Source organism: Vidua macroura, chromosome 6 (genome assembly GCF_024509145.1).
Source record: "Vidua macroura isolate BioBank_ID:100142 chromosome 6, ASM2450914v1, whole genome shotgun sequence".
Classification (NCBI taxonomy): domain Eukaryota; kingdom Metazoa; phylum Chordata; class Aves; order Passeriformes; family Viduidae; genus Vidua; species Vidua macroura.
Window position 1 is genome coordinate 21,917,637 of NC_071576.1, and position 19,346 is coordinate 21,936,982.

The 19,346-nt window shown below is 43.7% G+C and overlaps 2 protein-coding genes across 5 annotated transcripts; one reads left to right on the forward strand and one right to left on the reverse strand.

The window, feature by feature from the left end:
* Positions 1–244: 244 nt before the first annotated feature.
* On the reverse strand, positions 245–3,266 carry SAMD15 (sterile alpha motif domain containing 15). 3 transcript variants are annotated; one of them, XR_008437486.1, is made up of 5 exons: positions 3,051–3,266; positions 2,596–2,694; positions 1,770–1,823; positions 1,569–1,628; positions 245–646 (listed from the first exon to the last, which is right to left on the reverse strand). XR_008437486.1 is itself a non-coding variant. In XM_053979728.1 (2 exons), exons 1-2 carry the CDS (start codon positions 3,216–3,218, stop codon positions 380–382), a joined length of 435 nt encoding a protein of 144 aa, XP_053835703.1. In that variant the 5' UTR covers positions 3,219–3,263; the 3' UTR covers positions 245–379. The 3 variants fall into 3 exon arrangements, 1 of the variants encoding a protein (XP_053835703.1); XR_008437485.1 differs by having other exon boundaries at positions 1,733–1,823; XM_053979728.1 differs by lacking the exons at positions 1,569–1,628; positions 1,770–1,823; positions 2,596–2,694 and having other exon boundaries at positions 3,051–3,263.
* TMED8 (transmembrane p24 trafficking protein family member 8) lies at positions 2,624–19,109 on the forward strand. Of its 2 annotated transcripts, none has more exons than XM_053979727.1 (6): positions 2,624–3,074; positions 4,443–4,521; positions 7,120–7,249; positions 8,159–8,297; positions 8,566–8,865; positions 9,958–19,109. In XM_053979727.1, the coding sequence occupies exons 1-6, from the start codon at positions 2,624–2,626 to the stop codon at positions 10,173–10,175; spliced, it is 1,317 nt and encodes a 438-aa protein (XP_053835702.1). In that variant the 3' UTR covers positions 10,176–19,109. The 2 variants fall into 2 exon arrangements, with proteins under 2 accessions (XP_053835702.1, XP_053835701.1); XM_053979726.1 differs by lacking the exon at positions 2,624–3,074 and adding an exon at positions 3,337–3,418.
* The last annotated feature ends 237 nt before the right edge of the window (positions 19,110–19,346 follow it).

Below are 19,346 nucleotides of genomic sequence, written 5' to 3' on the forward strand. Positions count from 1 at the left end.
AAGCCTGGGAGAAATCTATTCACTTGAGCATCTGGGAAGTTCTTATCAATCCCTTGTGCCTAAAATATGTCTATGATTGCTTTTTGGTCTTTTTTAATCCATTGTGAAGCAGAAGTGAAAGACGGACAATGACACAGTCTGATCTACAATCTCCAGTTTGCTTAATTCCTGCAAGCAAATGAAGTATTGCAGAAAAGAGAATGTGGGAATGGGTTTGGTGTAATAAAACATCTAAGAGTTGCAGTGGCAGTGCAATGCACAATTTTTGTAATTGTGAAAAGGTGGAACTGTACCTCCTTGAATAATCTGCAAGGTAATAAGGGTACAGTCTGCTGTGGCTGCTGGGCTTCTTACAAAGGCAGAAGTGCAGTATGAGTCTCTAATTCTGCCTCTGCATGTCCTGTGATGCAGGGAGAGCATCCACTCCCACCATGGTCTGGGATTCTTGCAAAGAAGGAACTGTAGTATAGGGCTCCAGTCCTGCTTTTTGGATAAACTGTGAGAAAGTGAGGGCATCTGCTTTCTCTCCTGTTGGTGCCTTTCTCTCTAGGAAGAGACCCATATTGTCTCTGTATGGGAGGGCAATGGATCTGCTGAAGAGAGGCTCCTCAATCCCCAGCAACTCTCGCACGTGCCGTGAAATTTCCTGAAATATAAGATGAAACACCAGAAATTCTCATTTCTCAAACCAAGACAATAGAGCAACAGCTAAAACCATCCATTCCATGTCAGAGCAGCAGGAAAAAGAAGTGATATTCTGAATTTTGGTACAGTTTGATGCTTGAAGTTGCAACATAAGGACGATCTGAATCCATAAGCTGCATGTGACACTGTAAAAGCAGTGCATATCACCTTCTCTCCAGATTTACTGTCAGGGATGGCATCATATCTGGTCTCTTAGTGGCATAAATATAGCTTTCATCCTTGCACTTCAAGGACAAACAAGTTATGGATAAATGAACTGCAGTCTCTTCTGCTTAATGCAAAATCATCGCTGTTTGTTCAATTATAATGCAAATTACAATCTACACAAAGGTGTAAAAAATAATTAGCAAAAAATCATGTTGTTCATTTAGAAAATGATGAGTGTATGGTTGTCTGAGCCAGCTGGACCTGGAACTGTGACTGGGCAGAGCCTTACCATTGTTTTTGAAGCAACTTCTGAGAATTTAACTTTCTGATTTGATTGAAGCTTCAAAATACAATTTGCAAAGTTTTACTGATCATTCACAGTATTTGCTCAAAACCTTCCCCCAGCTTCAGCTTGACTCTGAATACTTTTTGTGATAACAAAAGAACGCCAGACTCTTATCTTGAGTGCTTTTGATATTTAAAATACCAGTGCAGTGGGATTAAAACCAGCAGTAACATCACTTGTCCAAGCTGCATAGCTTCCGCATAATTAGCTGTGTAGTTCTCTACCAAACTACCATTTCCCCTAAACTGCAGTTTCCATCTCACTGAGCTGATGCTATCACTCTTATTTCTATAGTAACTGTATCAGTTTCGACTGCTCACAGCCTTTCCTTTATATTTCTTGCTGGGAAATTGCAGTTTTAACTTTTCACCTCCTCTAGTAGACACTTCCTGAAAGGGCCACATCCTGCAGAGCTCTGCATACTTGGATTCTGTCAGAATAAAGTTCTTTAAAGCACAAATAACTGGCAGGATAGGGCATGACCTTTGAGAACATCTAGCTTCCACCGAAGTCTGTGAGATGTTCCCAATTTACTTGCAAGCTTTGGAAAACATTACTGAGACAGTCTCACTTCCTTGTGGCACTGTCCTGGCTGTCTGTTGCTTATCTAGAGGAATTTCAGTTCCTACAAGAGGAAGAATGGGTTACAGTTGATATGTCTAACCCATGGCCTAGTGTTACTCAGCAGTTGAACTAACACCATACATAATCCCTATATCCCAATACAAAGGTGAGGCTTACAAAGCTTATAAAATTCTTCCACTTTTGTAAAACACAAATTACTATAGTCTCTATCTGCTTGTACCAGAAATATTTGTGAAGGTTTGCTGTCTGAAAAGCTTAGTGTTAAATTGATGCTTTTCTGTCAAAACAACAGGCAAAGTCATGGCACTAGTTAATATTTTTGGTGGCATATTTAGTTTCAAACAAAGAGTTAAGATTGTGCAGCCAGACAGAACTGTGGTGAAATTGCATTTTGGTATTGTATAATAAAATAAACAGTGTTAATGCTTTAATCACTGGAGCATAGAGCTTCTTCTTTCTTCTTGGTTTGTACTTCTACCTGAGCCTTCTGCTGAAAGCAACTTCAAACTGTGAAGCAAAACAGATTATTTGGCTCTGTAAATGCAGTCCCTCTGTGGTTTCCACTAGGGGAGGGAAAGAGGGTAATGAAATTTAAGAAAATTTGTTGATTTCCTGAATTTTTAGGAAGCTTTGGAAGGCCAGACTGTAGCCCTGAAATTCAGCCTTAACTATCGGTGTTTGTTAAAGAAAATATATAGCTTTGAAAGGAAAAAGACCAATTACATGTTCATAAAATGGGGAAGAGACAGAGCTCCTGTTTGTGTCCAGCAAAGCGTGAAAGAAGGAAATAAAAACGAGTGGCCCTTTTGCACCTGCATGTGGCCGAAGTCCGTGACGCCCATGGCGGGCAGGCTGGAGCAGTTCGCGTGGATGAGGCGGCGGCCGGTGACGCCGTTGGCCCTGAAGCATTCCTGGGCAGGGAAGCGGAGAGAAAGGCGGCTCGCCCTCTGCCGCTGCCGCCCCCCTGCCGCTCTCACACGCTCACACGCACACCGAGTTCAGGGCCACCGGCCCGGCCGGCGCCGGGGGTTTCCCGCCCGGACCGGCAGCCCCGCACCTCGTACTGGGGGAAGCCGAGCTGCGCCACCCACTCAGCCACATCCTCGGCGCTCCAGGTCAGGAAGGGGCAGACGGACCGCGGTCCCCCCGCGCCCTCGGGCTCAGGCTGCGGCCCTTCCGCCCCTCCACTCCCCGCGGGAGCCAGGCGCGGCTGCATCGGCTCCATCCCCGATCACCACGGCAACGCGTCTTCCCGGGACCCTGTTACCTTGGCAACCATCACTTCCTGGAGGTGCGCCCCCTTCTCCCTTCCGCCACTCCCTCCCTGCTGCCAGCCTGCAACGCCGCCCGCGCCCCGCGGCTCTGCAGAACTAAATGTCGATTGGCTGCGTTGTCGAGAGGGGAGGCTGAGGGATGAGCACCGAGGCGCCACCATCTCCCTGCGGCCCGGCTCACACGCACTCGCTCGGGCGTTTCCGTCTCCCCCGCTCGGGTGTTTCCGGCCGCCCCGCTCCGGCCCCGCTCGGGTGTTTCCGGCCGCCCGCCGAGCCGTGCCCATGTCGGACGCGCTCTCCGCCACCGCCGGCTGCCGCTCCGAGCCCCCGGGCGGCGGCACCGCGCCCCGGGGCCCCGCAGGTACGGGCTGGGCAGGGCAGGGGGCAGCCCGGCGGCGCGTGTTTAGCGTTGGCCTTACGGGGAGAGTTTCCTTTACGTGGTGGGCTTGCTCGTCTCTGCCGGAGAAGCCGTGCTCGCGGGAGGCGGCTCCCCGCGGTGGCGGCGCGGTGCCCGCTGCGGCCGGCAGCGCCCCGGGTGCCGCCCGCGGTGCCGGCTGTGCCGGGGCTGAGCGGAGAGGGGCGGGCCGCGGTCTCTGCGCCACCACCTGCTCACCTGCCGCTCGGGCGCAAGAGTTGCTCCCGGTGCAGCGGGAAGAGCGAGGATTGATGGAGCCTTGTGCTTTCCCAGGGGAGAGAGGCCCCGTCTAGCCGGGAGCTGGACTGTGCCGTGGGCTGCGTGTCCCTGGGCTGGAGCTGTCCCCTTCCCGCCCTGGCTCTTGGGAATGGCCAGCGGCTCCGAGGGGTATCAGCAACCTGCGGAAGCTGGAACTCGTCCGTGCCCCGTTCACCGCCTGAACGCGGTCGGAGAGCAGGGCTGGGAAGCACGCTCCGCACTCGTATGGGCACAGAGCTTTCCCTGAGTTCAGGAGACTCGGGGAAGACCAGGAGCCATCTTTACAGAAGGTGCTTTTAGCACTGACCTAGGAATTTCCATCTCGTCTGTGCCCTTTGTGAACTGCTGCATGATTGCTTTTTCCAGGGCTTTGTCAGCTCAGCTTTACATGATGAAATTTGGCCTTGTTCTGTCCTTCTAAAGCTAGAATTAGTAGTTCCTGAATGAACTGTGCTTCTCAGAATGGCTTTACACCAAAAACATGCGAAGGTTTTTGTTCTCCCTTTCCTAGGGTTGGGGCCATTAAAAATCTTGGTTTCATAAGGTTCTAGATACAGCTCATAACATGAAAAACTGGTTGGCACAGGTCTTTGTTCCACAGCTGTGTGACCTTGTCACTGTTTGAGTGCTGGCTGCAGGTTTTTTCCTGTCGGTGTATTATAAACACCAAGGTTTATTTCACCTTCTTTTCCTATATTCTGTTTGTTGTTAGAAAATGAAGACTCAGCCCAAAAGACAGAGCCTGCAGATCAGCTAGTTGATTCTATGGAGTCCAGTACTTCACCGAGCGGGTAGGAAAACCTTTTTGTGTGTTGTGGCCCACATGCATGACAGTCTGTTTCACTCCTGTGACCTCTTCTGTATGGCAGTTTGTTCTGTGCAGGTAAAAAGAAGGGACTGAATTGTCTGCTTTGGGACAGTATATACAGAGTCAGTATGGGAGGGCCTGTTCTTACAGGCTTTAAGGTTATTTTAAAGCTTGTGAAATTTAGTTAACGGCTCAGCTATTCAAATCACAGAGTCATTCAGCTTGAAAGGAGCCCCGTGTGGTTTTATAATCCATTATAAGAGCTAGGACATTTTCACGGGGAAATTTTCTATATCCTATCTGGAGGATACTTTCATAATTGAGCATGCCTGCTGTCTGTAAATCTGGTGGAAGCTGTACAAGAAAATATCTTTTACTATTTTCTTGACAATGTTTTGGCTTTTTTCTTCATTATTTGTTTTCTCTGTCTCTCCATTAATCCTGCTGATCAACCCTGTTATCAGATGTTTGGCTTGTTGGTACTGGCTGGGCATGTGGTGTTTGTGGCCAAGTAATTTAATTGGCTATAAGCACTAATACTGTGCAGTCCAATTTCTTTTGCCATTATACATTTGTTGCACAGGATACAATTTCAGAAATGTGTGAGTTAATTCCAGTAGGTAAACCATAGCTTCATCAAAAAAATGCAAAAATCCAGGAAAAAAAACTCCTCACATCAAACTACCCTTCTTACCAAAACAGCAGTTTGATGCCATCTTGGTTTGATGCTGCTGACATCTCTATCAGACTTTCTGACTATAAATGAGTTCTTCCATCTTTTTATTATAATCTCTAATTTTCTTTAAAGAGATTAATACAGACCATAAGCAAAATAGCCAAAGTAGATGAGGGACACTTGTGGACATTACCTATTAAATTTGTCTTAATTTAGATCTTCTTTGAAAGGGATGGAGACGGTCCAAAAGGTTTGTGTGAGAAGGAATCAACTGAACTCTGTCTTTGTAAGTCTGCCTGTAAAGCTTGTGTAGCTCTTCCTAATCTTTCAGTGAGACTCTTAGGTATCAGTGGTATCTAAAGGAAAAAATTCCCAACCTTTAAGCTCCTGTGTTGATGGAGAGCTTTTTGAGCAGATGTGTGCTCCTATGGTAGCAAATGACCAAATAGCCCATCTAGGTGTGTTCATGCACCTGCTAAACTGAAATGCAAATAGGCTGGAAAACGATAGCATAGAACTCCAAGAATTCTTCCTTTAAAAAACTGTTCCCACCAAGTATGCTTCTTATCTTGCCCATCTGCTGCCATTTTGTGAGCCTGCTATTCATCTCATTTTAGTTGTTCTTACAGACCTTCTGGTCTATCATGCCAATTCTAGGAAAGGAAATCACACTGTTGAGAGAATATAAGTAAAAAATGGCATTGTTTCTAGATAAATTCTATAGTACCATAGGAGTAGCAATTTGAAAACAAAAGCCATATTTGCCCTGTTCAAGTCTTCTCTGTGGATGCAGAATGTGTCTTTATTGAGCTGTGTGTATTTTATTTTATTTTTAATTATTTCAAACTATACTCATAGTCTGCTTCCTTGCTAATGAGAATATTTCTCATTTCTGAAAGGAGACATTTGAAGAAATGCATTTTTTTTCCATTAATGCTGTGTTCTCATGTTTCTGATCCTTTAGAGCAAGGCAGTTGACATTGGTTTTATAGTGCCGTGAGAAGGTTTTGATTTTCAAAAGTGCAAATATTTCTATTCTTATTTAATGCTAGGTTGCTTCTCATAGAAGTTTCACATATGTAATGAGAGCATTACAGAGGACACTCTTCTGGCATCTGAGTTCATTTGGGATTATAAGTCTACCTATAGACAATATGCAGCAATTTTTAAAATGTATAATATTTTATAATTTAGAAGAAAACCCTCAACAGAGAACAAATGCCAGAGAAGTTTCCTTTCTTGCCCATTCTTTTTCTGCTATGTTCCATTCTTATTGTTTCAGCATGTCCATTTTCTTTTGTTACAATGCAGTACTTGGACCTCTTTGCTTGAGTTATTGTACTGCCCATTGTATGTCTTACTGCTTGCTTATGTGTGGGGTTTATTTGGATATGGCAGAGAGATACCTGGGTGCTCCCTGTACCTCTTGGAATTGCTAGTAGGAAAGGCATAATGGGCCACTTCAGTAGATGGCATTCTCAGGATGGCTGTCACAGTTGTTCTGAATTCTTTCACCCATTGACCTCTGAGGCAGTATGCAGATGCCATGAAGTAGCTGGCGTAAAAGTTGTCCTTTCTTGGGCAGAAAAGCTGCTACTGATGTCTGTCCTTAGTATAATGTTGGTGAGCCAGCATGCTGTGGGGTGAGTGCAGTGAATTTCTGCCATCTAAAGGACGGTAAATATGGAGTATCCCACAGAAGCTGCTCCCCTGGCTCACGTGGAAAATAATCATGCAGGCATGGCAGGACTGCAGTGGGCAGGGGTTCTTTGTCCAGTTGGCAGGTGCTGGCCACAGAAGCTTGTTCCTTCCGTTCATTTGAATTTGAGTTCCAGAGCAGTGATTCCTCTGCTGGCTGTGCCCCGGGTGCAAGTGCTGAATTGTACTGCTCTCTTCCTCCAAAAGGTCACCAGCTGGGGCACACCTGAGGGCAGACTCAACAGAGCATTCCAAGGAAGAAATTGGCACTCTGGGGAACCAGAAAGTGGCTGTACTAGAAGAGAAGCTGCCTGACCAAATCCAGTCTCTCAAAAAGGTAGATGGATGTTTCTTATGTCTGAGAATGAAGATAGAAGTGCAGCAACAGTTCTCCCACTCTACTACTATGCTTTCCACTGTAGGACTGAGGCTCTAAGGGTTGTGTTAAGATAAAAGTAGTATTAACATAGATTCAGTTACATTTTTTCCTGTACATTAGTGAGAGATAAATATTATCAGTCTAATTTGCAAAATCCCACTTGTGTCTTCAGCTAGTCTTTGCTTCCTTGCTCACTGAGGCTTCAAGGTAATTGTCACCTTCTGCTCTTATCTGGTGCTTCTGGAAATTCCATTCTTGCGTATTTATGGAAGAGGGAACTGAAATGCCTTGTTTCTTCTTGTAGGCAGCAAATTTGTTTGCCCTACAGCTAGAGTCAGGGAAACCTGTGCAAGTGACACCGAGTTCAGCACCTGTGACTTTGCATATACGAGAAGAGAGCGAACCAGATGGACTTGTAACTAGGATGTAGCAATTGTAGTTTGATTGTGGCTGTAGTCTAGATGCACACAGGGCTGAAAGGCTCTCCCTAGAGAGATTGTGTGTTGGGAATTTTTTTCCAAGAATAGTTGGCTAAATCTATAAGGCTGTTGCTTTGTTGAGGAGTGACAATTAACTCTGATGCAAATGCAAAAATGTGCCTGCCCAGAACTCCCTGGGAGACCAAGGGGAGTGAAATTTGTGACACTGATGCAGCATTTGACTTCAAAGTTCATGATTTTGGTGCAGTGGGGAGAAACAAATGCTGAGAGGTATCTCAGAGCTAGCCTATGCTAATAATAGAAGCTTCTGCAGGTCTGACTTGGTTTCCTAAAGATGCCTGAGTTACTAATAAGTTGTTTCAAATCTAGGCAGAGACTTTTTAACCAGGGTAGTCTTTGTGATAAGTTTCTTATGTGCTTTGTGCAGGAAGCTGTTCGATTAACCAACTACCATGTACCTCAGGGAGTAGGGGATATAGTCATGATTCAGTCAGATCACACTGGTGCTGTGGATATCCTTTCAGCTGAGCTGGAGACTGCAGACCTCCTTGGGGAGCAGAGAAAAGGTGAGTCCTGAAGGCAGAATTCTTGTTTGGGTAATTTTTTAAGTGCCTGCCCTGGCTAGAAGACCAGAGACTGTCCTGGAGATACTTCTAATTCCTGCTGGAATTAGAAGGGCTCCTGGCTAGTGAGTGGAAAAACTTCACATCTGGGACTTTTGGGAGCAGGCCCCAGAATACAGGCCCCTTACCAGAAATAGCTTCACTGTTTTCAGGTACTAGTTTGTCAGTACTGAAAAGTCATGTTAGCCTGTGAACTTTTCCCTTGTCTCAGCTCAGCCTCCACCTCTGGCTGCACCCACCATGTGGACCACTGAGAAGATGAAGGAATTCAAAGCCAAGATGGGAAAGGAGAAGAATGGCCGGATGGTGGTGAAGCGAGGTGAGGTGGTGACAGTGCGTGTGCCAACCCATCCTGACGGGAAATGCATTTGCTGGGAGTTTGCTACGGATGACTACGACATTGGCTTTGGAGTCTATTTTGACTGGACCACAGTTACTAGCACTGCCATTACTGTTCAGGTCAGTGAATCCAGTGATGAGGAGGATGAAGAGGAGGACGAGGAAATTGAAGGTTAGTGCAGATCTTATAAAGGTTAATTTGTGTTGCCATGCTGCTAAGAGTATCTGTCAGATGCTACAATTTCCATCTACTTTGTTTAGTCAGCCTGTTTGCTCTCTCTGCAGCCTGTTGGGTTCTTGGTTAGAGTGATAAGAAAGCATTTGGCCCTTCCTGCTTCAGCATATGTCAATGCCTGTCCTCTCCAAGAGCATTCTTAAAATTGAACACATGGAAAAATAAAATCAGAATTCACTCAGTCAACTTCTAGATGATAAAAAGATTAAAGTCTGAAATTTTAACCTGACTGGTTTTTTTTTTGGTTTTTTTTTGGTTTTTTTGTGGGTTTTTTTGTTTGGTTTTTTTTTTTTTTTTTTGTTCAGGTTATTTTGTTTTGTTTTGTTTTTTTGTTTGTTTGTTTTGTTTTTGCTGGTTTTTTGGGGGGGTTGGTGGTTGTTGTTGTTTGTTGGGGGAGAAGGATTTCTTGTTTTTGGTTTTTTGTTTTCTTTTTTTCCCCCAGTAAGCTCCTTCTGAGTGTATTTGAAATGTTTGCTACCTGTATCGCTGTACTTGAAAAACACACAGTAATGTTGCCTGTTCTGTGGCTTCAGTGTATGTGTGACCAGTGTAGCTGGGAGGTTCATGTCTGAATTTTGCAGGCCCTGTAAGCAGGGGTAGGTTCCTTTATGAGGAATTCTCTTGGAGAAGTGAATTGAGGACAGAGACAATATGAGGTAACAGCTAAGAGCTTTCCTGCCTCTCTTTGCTTCAAGTCTATATCACAAGACTGCTGTTGCATGTATAAAAGCAGTGAGGTGTCTAAAAGGTAAGCTAAGAAAGAGAGGAGACTGGGCTGGTGGGCTAGTAGATACTGTCCTATCAGTATTCTCAAGAGAACTGGTTCTTGATATGACCTTTTTTATGATAAGGAAGGCTGGACTTTGTGGGAATTATTTGCAGGAAGGTCAGAGGAGATGCTCTGGGTAATGCTATCACCATTAGCCTTCCATAGAGCTGCATGTCTGTGTGGCATTCTGGTCTTGTTGGTCTTTTTCTGGATCATGCAGTGGTTCTGGCCTACTTACTTGTCTCCTCTCTCCCATTCAGGACTGTCCCCTGTAGGTGATGTGGAACGGGGTTCCAAAAGCTATCTGCGGAACCGCTATGGAGAGATCCTGCCTGTGTACCGCAGGAACAGCCATCGGGAGGTGCAGGCAGGCAGCCACGAGTACCCGGGCGAGGGCATCTACCTGCTGAAGTTTGATAACTCGTACTCTCTGCTCCGCAATAAGACTCTGTTCTTTCATGTCTACTACACTAGCTGAAGAAGAGGGAAGGGGCAAGGATGGCAGGCAGGTAATGGTGAGGGTAGCAGGCTGCCACCCAGCCCTGGTACTGCCTGAGGGGCACTGCTGTGTGACAGAACCACGGCGCAATTCTGCCAGCTCTTCTTTGGACATGAACTGGTTTCTCCCTGCACCCTTCTTCCCCACTGTCTCAGGGGAGAAAGGTAGTTGTGACTGCCTGGTTGTTCCCAGGCAGCTGCTCTTTCTCTAAAACTTTGGGAGGTCAGCTCCATGCAGGCATTGGGCTGGGCCTTCAAGTCACAGCATTTGGGCAATTGCCCAGAAGTCACGTTCAGGTGGTTGTGGTTCTGATCTGTTGTGCTGGTACAAAATGAAGTGAAAATAATGTTACTGTTTTGTGAATAACTTTTCCAACTCTCCTGCTGCATCTGCATCACTAGAGGGCAGCTGTTAGCTTCAGTGAGCCAGAAGCACAGCTGGCTTGTCACTTAGCCAGGGTAACCCCATCACCTACCATCGCTACAGTCACCAGCAGTCAGTGCTTCCTTCACTCACACGAGTGGCTGGCAGTGCTGCTGGCCAGCAGCAGCCCATGCTACAGTGGCTTGGCAGTGCTACAGTTTGTCAGTGCAGTTTGTCAGCTGCTACTGCTGTTGCAAAGGTATTGTTGGGAAGTTCCTTGGCATATTTTGGTGACTAGTGATGGTATCACCTTCTGCTTAAGTAGTGGCTGAATTGAACAAGGAGAAGTTAATCCATCAGAGATGAATTTAAAAACATGTTTATTTGTAACTGTTGTTTATTTTAATACTTTTAACTTGAAATTGTTCTCTTTTCTAAGAATACTGCTGTATTTACATTTTGATACCTCTTTGCAGAGACACAAAATGACTTTCCATGGTAATACTAGAGAAGTTCTGAGTTTTATTTTTAAATCGTCCAGGTAAAGCACCTCTACTTGGTCCATTCCTTCTATTGACAGGAAATGATGGACAGAATTATTTGGGGTAGTTAAAGCCAAAGATTTTGCCCTTGTAGAAGGGCCGCATATTTCCTATTAAGGGTATATTGTAATGCTGTACAATTTGTTCTATATTCATGCTTACTTTTAGCTATCTCTGCTTACTAATTCACTGTTCCAGAGCACTTAGTAGGTCAAAATGGTAAGAGAGGAAGCAGTCAGTCTACACTAGAGCAGCCCAAGCTGGGAGCAGGAGGAGTGGAAATTGGAAGAGCACTGCTTGGAGCACAGTGGCTTTCTGGGGGAGTGGGCAAGGACCCGAGTTGTTGCTGCTTTGGGCCCTGAGAAGGGGAGAAAACAGTCCCCTTTCTCAAAAGAGAGAGTGTGTTCACCAGGGTGGGGGAGAACTGCAAAGCTGCTTTATTCAAGCAGGTCGAGCACAGGGAGACAGAACAGTAGGGCTTGGTGTCTGTCTGAGCAAGATGCTCTCTCAGTTAGCAGCTTGGAGAGGGCTAGTCCTTCCTTTAACCTGTCATGGATGAAATGAAGAACCATCCTGTGGCCTTTCTGCAGCAGTTGAATCAGGCCTGAGAATTTTAGGTAAGGTGTTTGGGGTTTTTTTCATCCTTTGGGAAAAAAGAAACAAAAAAAACCCAAAAAAAACCCCAAAAAAACCACTTGATCATCTATCAAGTTCCTAGATATTGCTGATGGAGTGACACACTTCACTTCTAACAGAGAAGTAGTAGTATGTTTGCTGATATAAAACATCAATTTAACAACATTTCCTAGTTGGTGTATTGTGTATAGACTAGGGAATGAGAGGCTGGAGAGCAGCACTGCAGAAAGGGACCAGAGGATCCTGGTTGATGGCAAGTTGAACATGAGCCAGGCAGTGCCCTGGCAGCCAGGGGTGCATCAGGCACAGCATGGCCAGCCAGGCAAGGGAAGGGATTGTCCTGCTCTGCTCTGCACTGAGGCAGCCTCACCTCGAGTGCTGGGGACAGTTTTCAGCACCACAATATTAAAAAGGCATTAAGCCATTAAAGACCATCCAAAGGAGGGCCACAAGGATGATGAAGGATCTGGAGGGGAAGCCATGTGAGAAGCAGCTTAGGTCACTTGGTCTGTTCAGGCTGGAGAAGAAGAGACTGAGGGGAGACCTCACTGCAGTTACAACTTCCTCATGAGGGGCAGGCACTGATCTCTTCAATCTTGTGACCAGTGACAGGACTCAAGGAAATGGCATGAAGCTGAGTCAGGGGAGGTTTAGGTTGGGTATAAGGAAAACGTTTTTCACCCAGCTGGTGATTGAGCACTGGAACAGGCTCCCCAGGGAAGTGATCACAGCACCAGGCCTGACAGAGTTCAAGGAGTGTTTGGACAACACTCTCAGGCACATGTTCTGATTGTTGGGGTGTCCTGAGACAGGAGCTGGACTCAATGATCATGATGGGCCTCTTCCAACTCAACATACTCTATGATTCTATGAACCTTTTATACCAAGTCACTGGAAAACACCTTAAAACTATTTATGATCGCACAGAAAACACTATGGGCTGATGCCAGAAGAAAAGTTGCGCATGAAATACAGAAGTTGGTCATGTCCCAAAGTAATATCAGCCACATACATGTGTGGTCAAAGCCAGGGTTCTTCAGGCTGTTCTGCAGCCTCTGGGAAACTTGGTGGTGTTGAAACTCAGTGGTGAAGTTCTGCAGGACTCTTGAAGGAAATAAAAATAGGAATTACACTTTTCTTAGAGGTTTCACTAGGTTGTTCCTTACATTATTTTTTACATTGTTAATTAGGAAAAATACTTTTGTTCATCACTCAATGCTTGTCAGGGAAGTGTTTTTGTAAAAGTGGGTACAAGCTTAAGTCAATCTGTGAACTCCAAATTGTCCAATTTCCAAGTTTATGGAATTTCACTTAGATCCATTACCTAAAAGACTGCATCAGGTAGAATCTTACAGTAGAGTCTGGATTAGGCTAATAATTTTCTTCAAACAGATGATGTAGGAAGTAAAAGATACCAACAACAGAGGAATTGCAAGTTTAGTAAATGCTTTAACAACACAAGCCAGTCTCTGAAAATAAAGTCAGTGCTGGAATGAACTGTCCCAAAGTGTTAGGAGATGGGACTATACTTTTTTCCAGCTTCAGTGGGTCTTATGAGAAAGAGGGAAAAGGGTCTGTATCCTTACAAATTATGGTCTGTCCATCTGATACACACTATAATTCATATATCCATCTGATACACACAATAATTCACATTCAGACAGAAATCTCAGAAATTCTCAAAAATCTCCAGGCTCTTCAGGCCTTTAGACTCACAAAAGTGTTTAAATAACTGGTTTTAAGAAATGAGATTTTTTTTCATGGGCTGTTTTATAAAAGAAACAAACATTTCGTTGAAAGTTTGAAATTGTCATTGTTAATAAAATCTGAATTATTGAAACCTCTAGAAACACTCTAAACACAGTAATAGTTTCATTATATTTTGCACAAATATTCATACCCATATGGTAAAGTAATTCCTTAAAAAGCTGATAACCAAATCCAGCAGTAGCAGTTGAGTATTATGAAAACACTTCTGCAGCTCTGGCCACCTGAGTTACTCATGACCTTCTGCAATTGACAGTATCCTTTTATAACAGCTTCTGGTTTTAAGGCTATTTGAGTTTAAAAAGCAAATAGCAAGCAAATACATTTGGGGATTTTACTCCCCCACCCTTTTAAAAGTATTGGTTTGTGAATAATGAAAGTTACTGACTAAAAATGTGGCAAAGAGATTCATGAAGCATCATTCAGATGGCAGGCATCAGTCATGTCAGTCAGCTCACACACATATGGTATGAAATACTTGGACAGACAAGGCCTGTAAAGCAGGGCTGTGCCAGGGGCATCAGAAATGATGGTGACGTGGCTGCAGCGTGCGACGCCCCCAGTACTTACAGAGTACAGCACACGTGTGCCTCGTGAAGCACTGCATGCAGCAGTAACTGGAACGTGCCCAGTTCTCCCCACATGTTCTAAAGGCTCTTCTCATCCTGCACTCAGGTCAGTGCTGTGATCCAGGTGTAACCCATCTCCTGCACACACAGCAACACAGGTACAGCACCCCAGCATGTGTAACCTGTCTCCCACACACCCCTGCAGGTACAGCAACCTGGTCTAGTTGAAGGTGTCCCTGCTCATGGGAAAGCAGTTGGAACTCAGTGATATCCAAGGTCCTCTTCCAACCCAAACCATTCTATGATTTTATGAGTAAATGTGACAACAGTTTAACAAGATATGATGGCAATGTATATTTAACTGTTCACTACATAGATGACAGGGTCAGACAAAACTGTCAGGGAGACCCTCTTATGAGTCATGAAGTTCAGAAAGGACCCCCTTATTTTTTAAACTCCTTTTTTGAGGGGAATTTAGGGGTGTCTGGATCCAGCCTTAGTCCCAGACTTGGCCAGCAGTTTACATCTAAAAGATTATGTGCACAGTCAATCCTGTATCTCACTTAGCTGAGATTTCAAAGTTTTGTATGCTATTAAGCACTTTGTGAGAACTCCTGAGCAAGGAATCTCTCAGCCTCAAGAAGTTAACCCTAAGAGGCATCCCTAGTTGAATGGAGATCCTGGGACACAGCCAGGAGACAGCCATGTTACCATGCAGGAGAGAGTAACAGGCCCTGGGCTGTCCACTAGAGTAAGATGATTGACTTACTGTCATATTTCCATACAGGCTGGATTTTGGGTTTCCTTGTGCCCAACTGACCCTAAGCTGTTGAGCAAGACGTATGGCCCTTAACCATTGTCTTCTCAGAGTCCAGCTTAAGCCAGATACAGTCCTTCCACCCACCACTGGTGGCTGGCTATTGCTCAAGCAGAAGTGGGAGGGGAGAGCACACTGTCACCAGAGGCACTAAACAGAAGAAGATGGAATAGACCCTTCAGTTTGACCACAATATCAGCATTGCCCCACTCAATGATTGCTGTTGGTCCTCGGCTGTGAGATCTGCAGAACTCTGTGTGTGTGTGCACTGGTTAACATATGATGTGCTATTTGGTACCTACTTCAGTTTCTAGTTAGGATTTATTTATCTTGAAGGGAATTCTGACCTGTATGTACATGAGATATTCCAGAATTATTGATCCTCAGCTGCACAGCTTGTTGCATGGTAGTGGGTTATCTCAATTTAAGACTATACTGTGGTTTTGATCACAAAACCTGCCTTACAACCAGTTTTGATCACTTGGTGAGACATAGATAGTATGTCCCAGTTTTCAAGCCATTAGTTTATATTTTTTGTTAAGATAAATGGCACTGTAGATGGCAAACCTATTGTTCAGTTCTTGCTTTCTGAAGTGTGGACCAATCTTTAATAAGGCTCGGGTCACTCTTTTGGAACTGTGCCCATCTACCTGGTCTCATTGACTTAAGCCCAAAAGCAGCATTGAATGGGGAATGTCATCCCAAAGAGTATGTGCCCAGCCTGCAAATGCAGCCTGCCCACAGACAGGCCTGCTGCAGTGAAAGTGCAAGTAGGCCTGAAAGTATTTGCTGTGTGTTGAAAGTATTTGGTGTGTGTTGTTTCACTGCTTGAGTTTCCCCGAGGTATCTGGTGTCTTTTATGAACACAAGATAGTTTTAGGAATATTTAATCTTCGGGAAAGCTTCACTGTTGTACAGAATAAGTCTTCTTTTTGTTTATTTTCTTATATTTCCACATTATACAAGTATGTTGTTTCTCAGGTATTCAACTAGCATTCATTATCAAAGTGACAACTTCTTTTTGGAAGGATACAGGTTTTATTAGTTTTCTGATAAGTCAAATAGCTTGGCAATGTGGCTAGTGATTAACAGCAGCCATTCCTGTTCAATATCAAATCCATAGTTGTTTCAAAGAAATAATCTTATTTCACATGTGTAATTTTTTCCGTTTGGTATATTTCCTGGATTTGTATTCAATCTTGCTAGCTGGCTTAGGCAGTTATGGAAACCCTTCCTATTTAAATAGAGATCTTTGGAATTAGACCTTGGGTCAAGAAAGAAAAATAACGTTTAAATGCAGTTGCATTTCAGAGAGGGAAATTAATCATCAGGAAAGCAAATTTTTTTGTTTCTGTGGAAGGAAGATTTCAAATAGGTTTTTAATATATATATTTCCTTTCCTTCTAAATTGTCTCTAGAAATCAGAAAGCTAAATCAAGGAAGAAGCTTCTTTTGCATTTTGGGTTTGCTTTTGTGAAAGCACAAAATTATTTTCCATTTTGTTTTGAATATAATTTAGATCTAAATAAAATTTACATGTTCAGTCAGAGATATATCCTGTAGCAAAGGACTTGTATAAAATTACCTTGGATAAGTGTTTAGTTATAATAATGGTACTAATCTGGCATTTTTTATGTCAGAGAAGGTAGTAAGCTCTCCATTGTTCCCTCATTTTTGCTTTAGGTGTAATGTAGCAGCAGGAGTTTAAAAATGTATGTGTTTTATTGAGAACAGAGAGTTAAAATTGCTTAAATCAAGGACCACTGCTGGTACTGCTTACATTTACTCAGACCCTTTGGAGGCCTGTAATACACATTCTCAGGAGAGGTCGTTGGTGTCAGACACAGGCTTGTAGCAAATTCATGCTCGGGACCCATTTAATATGCACAGACAGGTAAGATGAAAATGTGTTAAGAGGAAGAGCTTAGTTACCTGACTTCAGGTGCTAGGAAAGTCAAGTTACTATGCACTGAGTCTAGAAGGCAGCCACATGCCTTTCTTCGTGGCTCTACCCTGTCAGCTGATCTCCTTGTACCTGTGTGTGCATGTAACCTCCATCTATGGCCTGCAGTGGGACACTTATTGTGGAGCTGGACCTGGTGAGGTGAATTTGAGGTAAACCTCATTACAGGTCTAGCTGCTGAAAGATTTTGTTGTTCTTGTGGGGAATTAGGGTAGAGAATGAATCCCTAAATGAGTTCACTTTCATCCCCACTGCTTATACTCTTCCTTCTTGTTTCACTACCCCTGTTAAAGCCACTCTACAGAGGATTTATCACAAGGTGCCTTAGGAACAAACAGCATGTCTGAGATGAGAACCATAGGTGTCATTAACACAAGAGATTTCTTCTTATTTCTTGCCCATTTGGGTAGGGGGTGGTGCTTGCTAAGGTCAAGCAGGACGAGCCCCTCTAGGCTGTTCCTGAAGATCTAATCTGTTCATAGACTGCCTTGTTGCTGTAAGATGAGTAGTACAATGGTATTTGAATTTCCTGGTGCCATACATTCTTTGCCTTCATATGCTGCTGTCAGATGTCTAGGAACACCAGAGGACTACTCCTTTTGATATGCTGACACTAAACCCAAGGACCAGAGGAACACTAGATGGACACAGAAGAGTGTTTCTTGTGGCCATTCATAATTTTCTCCAAAAAGAGTGTTGAAATCCAGAGCTGTGAGTGCTGTGTGTTAATGCATATTGAGTGTGGATGAGAGACCAATGCACCAAGTTTTTTGTTTAGGGTTTCTTTTATATCTACAAGTGTAAAAGAAAAAACATTTTCTCCTTTTCTCATATCTGGGAAAATATTGGATGTGAAAAGATCATGTAGATGAATGAGAATTTCACAACTGGCAGCATGAAAAACTGGGAACTGATTGTGTTAAATACATTGCTAATTAGACTGTGAAAGACAGAAGTTTAGCAGGAGTCAAAAGGCATTTTATCTAAAGAAGTTGATTTGCAGTAAATACCAATTAAATGAAGTTTTAAAAGTTACATAAAACAGCAGAGTTCAAATGTATATTACAAGGAGGAGAGTTGATGCTGTTGAGCAGGACGGGAACAGAGAACTCCAGATCAGAAGGCTAAGAAAATGAGCTCTCTCTTTATTTCAAATGTACTGCTCATATATAGAGAACATCGAGATGACTAATTTCATTGGTCTTAGAGTAAAAACATGTCACACCATTGGTGTGCAGTGAATGATGCACAGTGGCAGAGCATATCTATAAACAATGTGAATAACAAGATAGATTAGAGAATTATTTACATTCTTTCTCAACTGCTTCCCAGGCTCTCGCCTGGTTAGAAAACCTTTCTCTCTGACTGAGCTGAGAATACCCTCAGAGAGTGTTCTGGGGGGATAGTCCACATTTGCCTGGAGAGAGACTCTGGCTACTTATTCCAAAACTGTGGTGCTGTTGCAGCTGAAAGTGCATCAGGCCAGGTGGATGATGGATCTGAGTCCCCTTGGCTTTTCTGGGTTCCATTCTGGATTTTACATGTTGCTTTCTCAGAATCATCATACATTAAATGCAGCCTTTATTGGGAAGGGAGAGAGGAAGGATTTTCTGATCCATCAGTGAGGGTTATCTGTTTTAAACCCATCTGGATTGGTGAGTCAAGTCCCTCGGGCAAGAAGCAGGATGCCAGCCACAAAATTCAGAGCTAAGGAGAGAGACCTTGCCAAGTAATGACCTTGACGTTTAGGTTCCATGTTTGGAAATGATAAATAGCTGGAGATGGCTTCCCTGCAACCTCCAAGATGCCCTGGGAACAGTCCTCCTCAGAGGGAAGCAGGCTGCTTTCCACTCACAGCTTCAAGCCATTAGCACAGGCTTTCAATGGGGAGCACCTTGTAGCTCGTCATACCTTTTTCAGAGCTACGTTCTTGTGAACTGTGATGGTTGTTTGTCAGTCCTTACCTATGTGATGTGAATATTTTTGATGTCCTGTGATTTCAAAATTGCATTCTCAGTGCCAAATGTTTGCTTTCCATGTCCTCGCCAAGAGGTGAGTTTTAAATAGAAAAGAGGGTATTTTAACAAAATGTGTCACTGAACTCTTTCTGAAGGGCACGTATGAAGGCTATATTTATAGTGTGTTTGCATTCCTTCTACAATTGGTTTGTATTGTTTATATTTGATGTGTTGTGGTTGATTTGTAATAATATATTGGAACTTACTCTCTTTAAATAAACTTTTCACTATGCAACCATGAACTTCGTCTTCTGTTTAAGACAAGTGAATGTCTTGATATGAAAAATTCAACTACAGACCTTTCAACAAAACAAGAATGCAGTTCGTTTTAGGAGCAAAGAAGAAGCAAATACGCAAAATATACTTTGGAGTGTACAGGAGATTCTGATGCAAATGGATAGGAAAATGCTGTTACCAGCTCATGATGATGCTACCAGACAGAAAATCTTTTGTCTATTAAAATGACTTGCTGGAC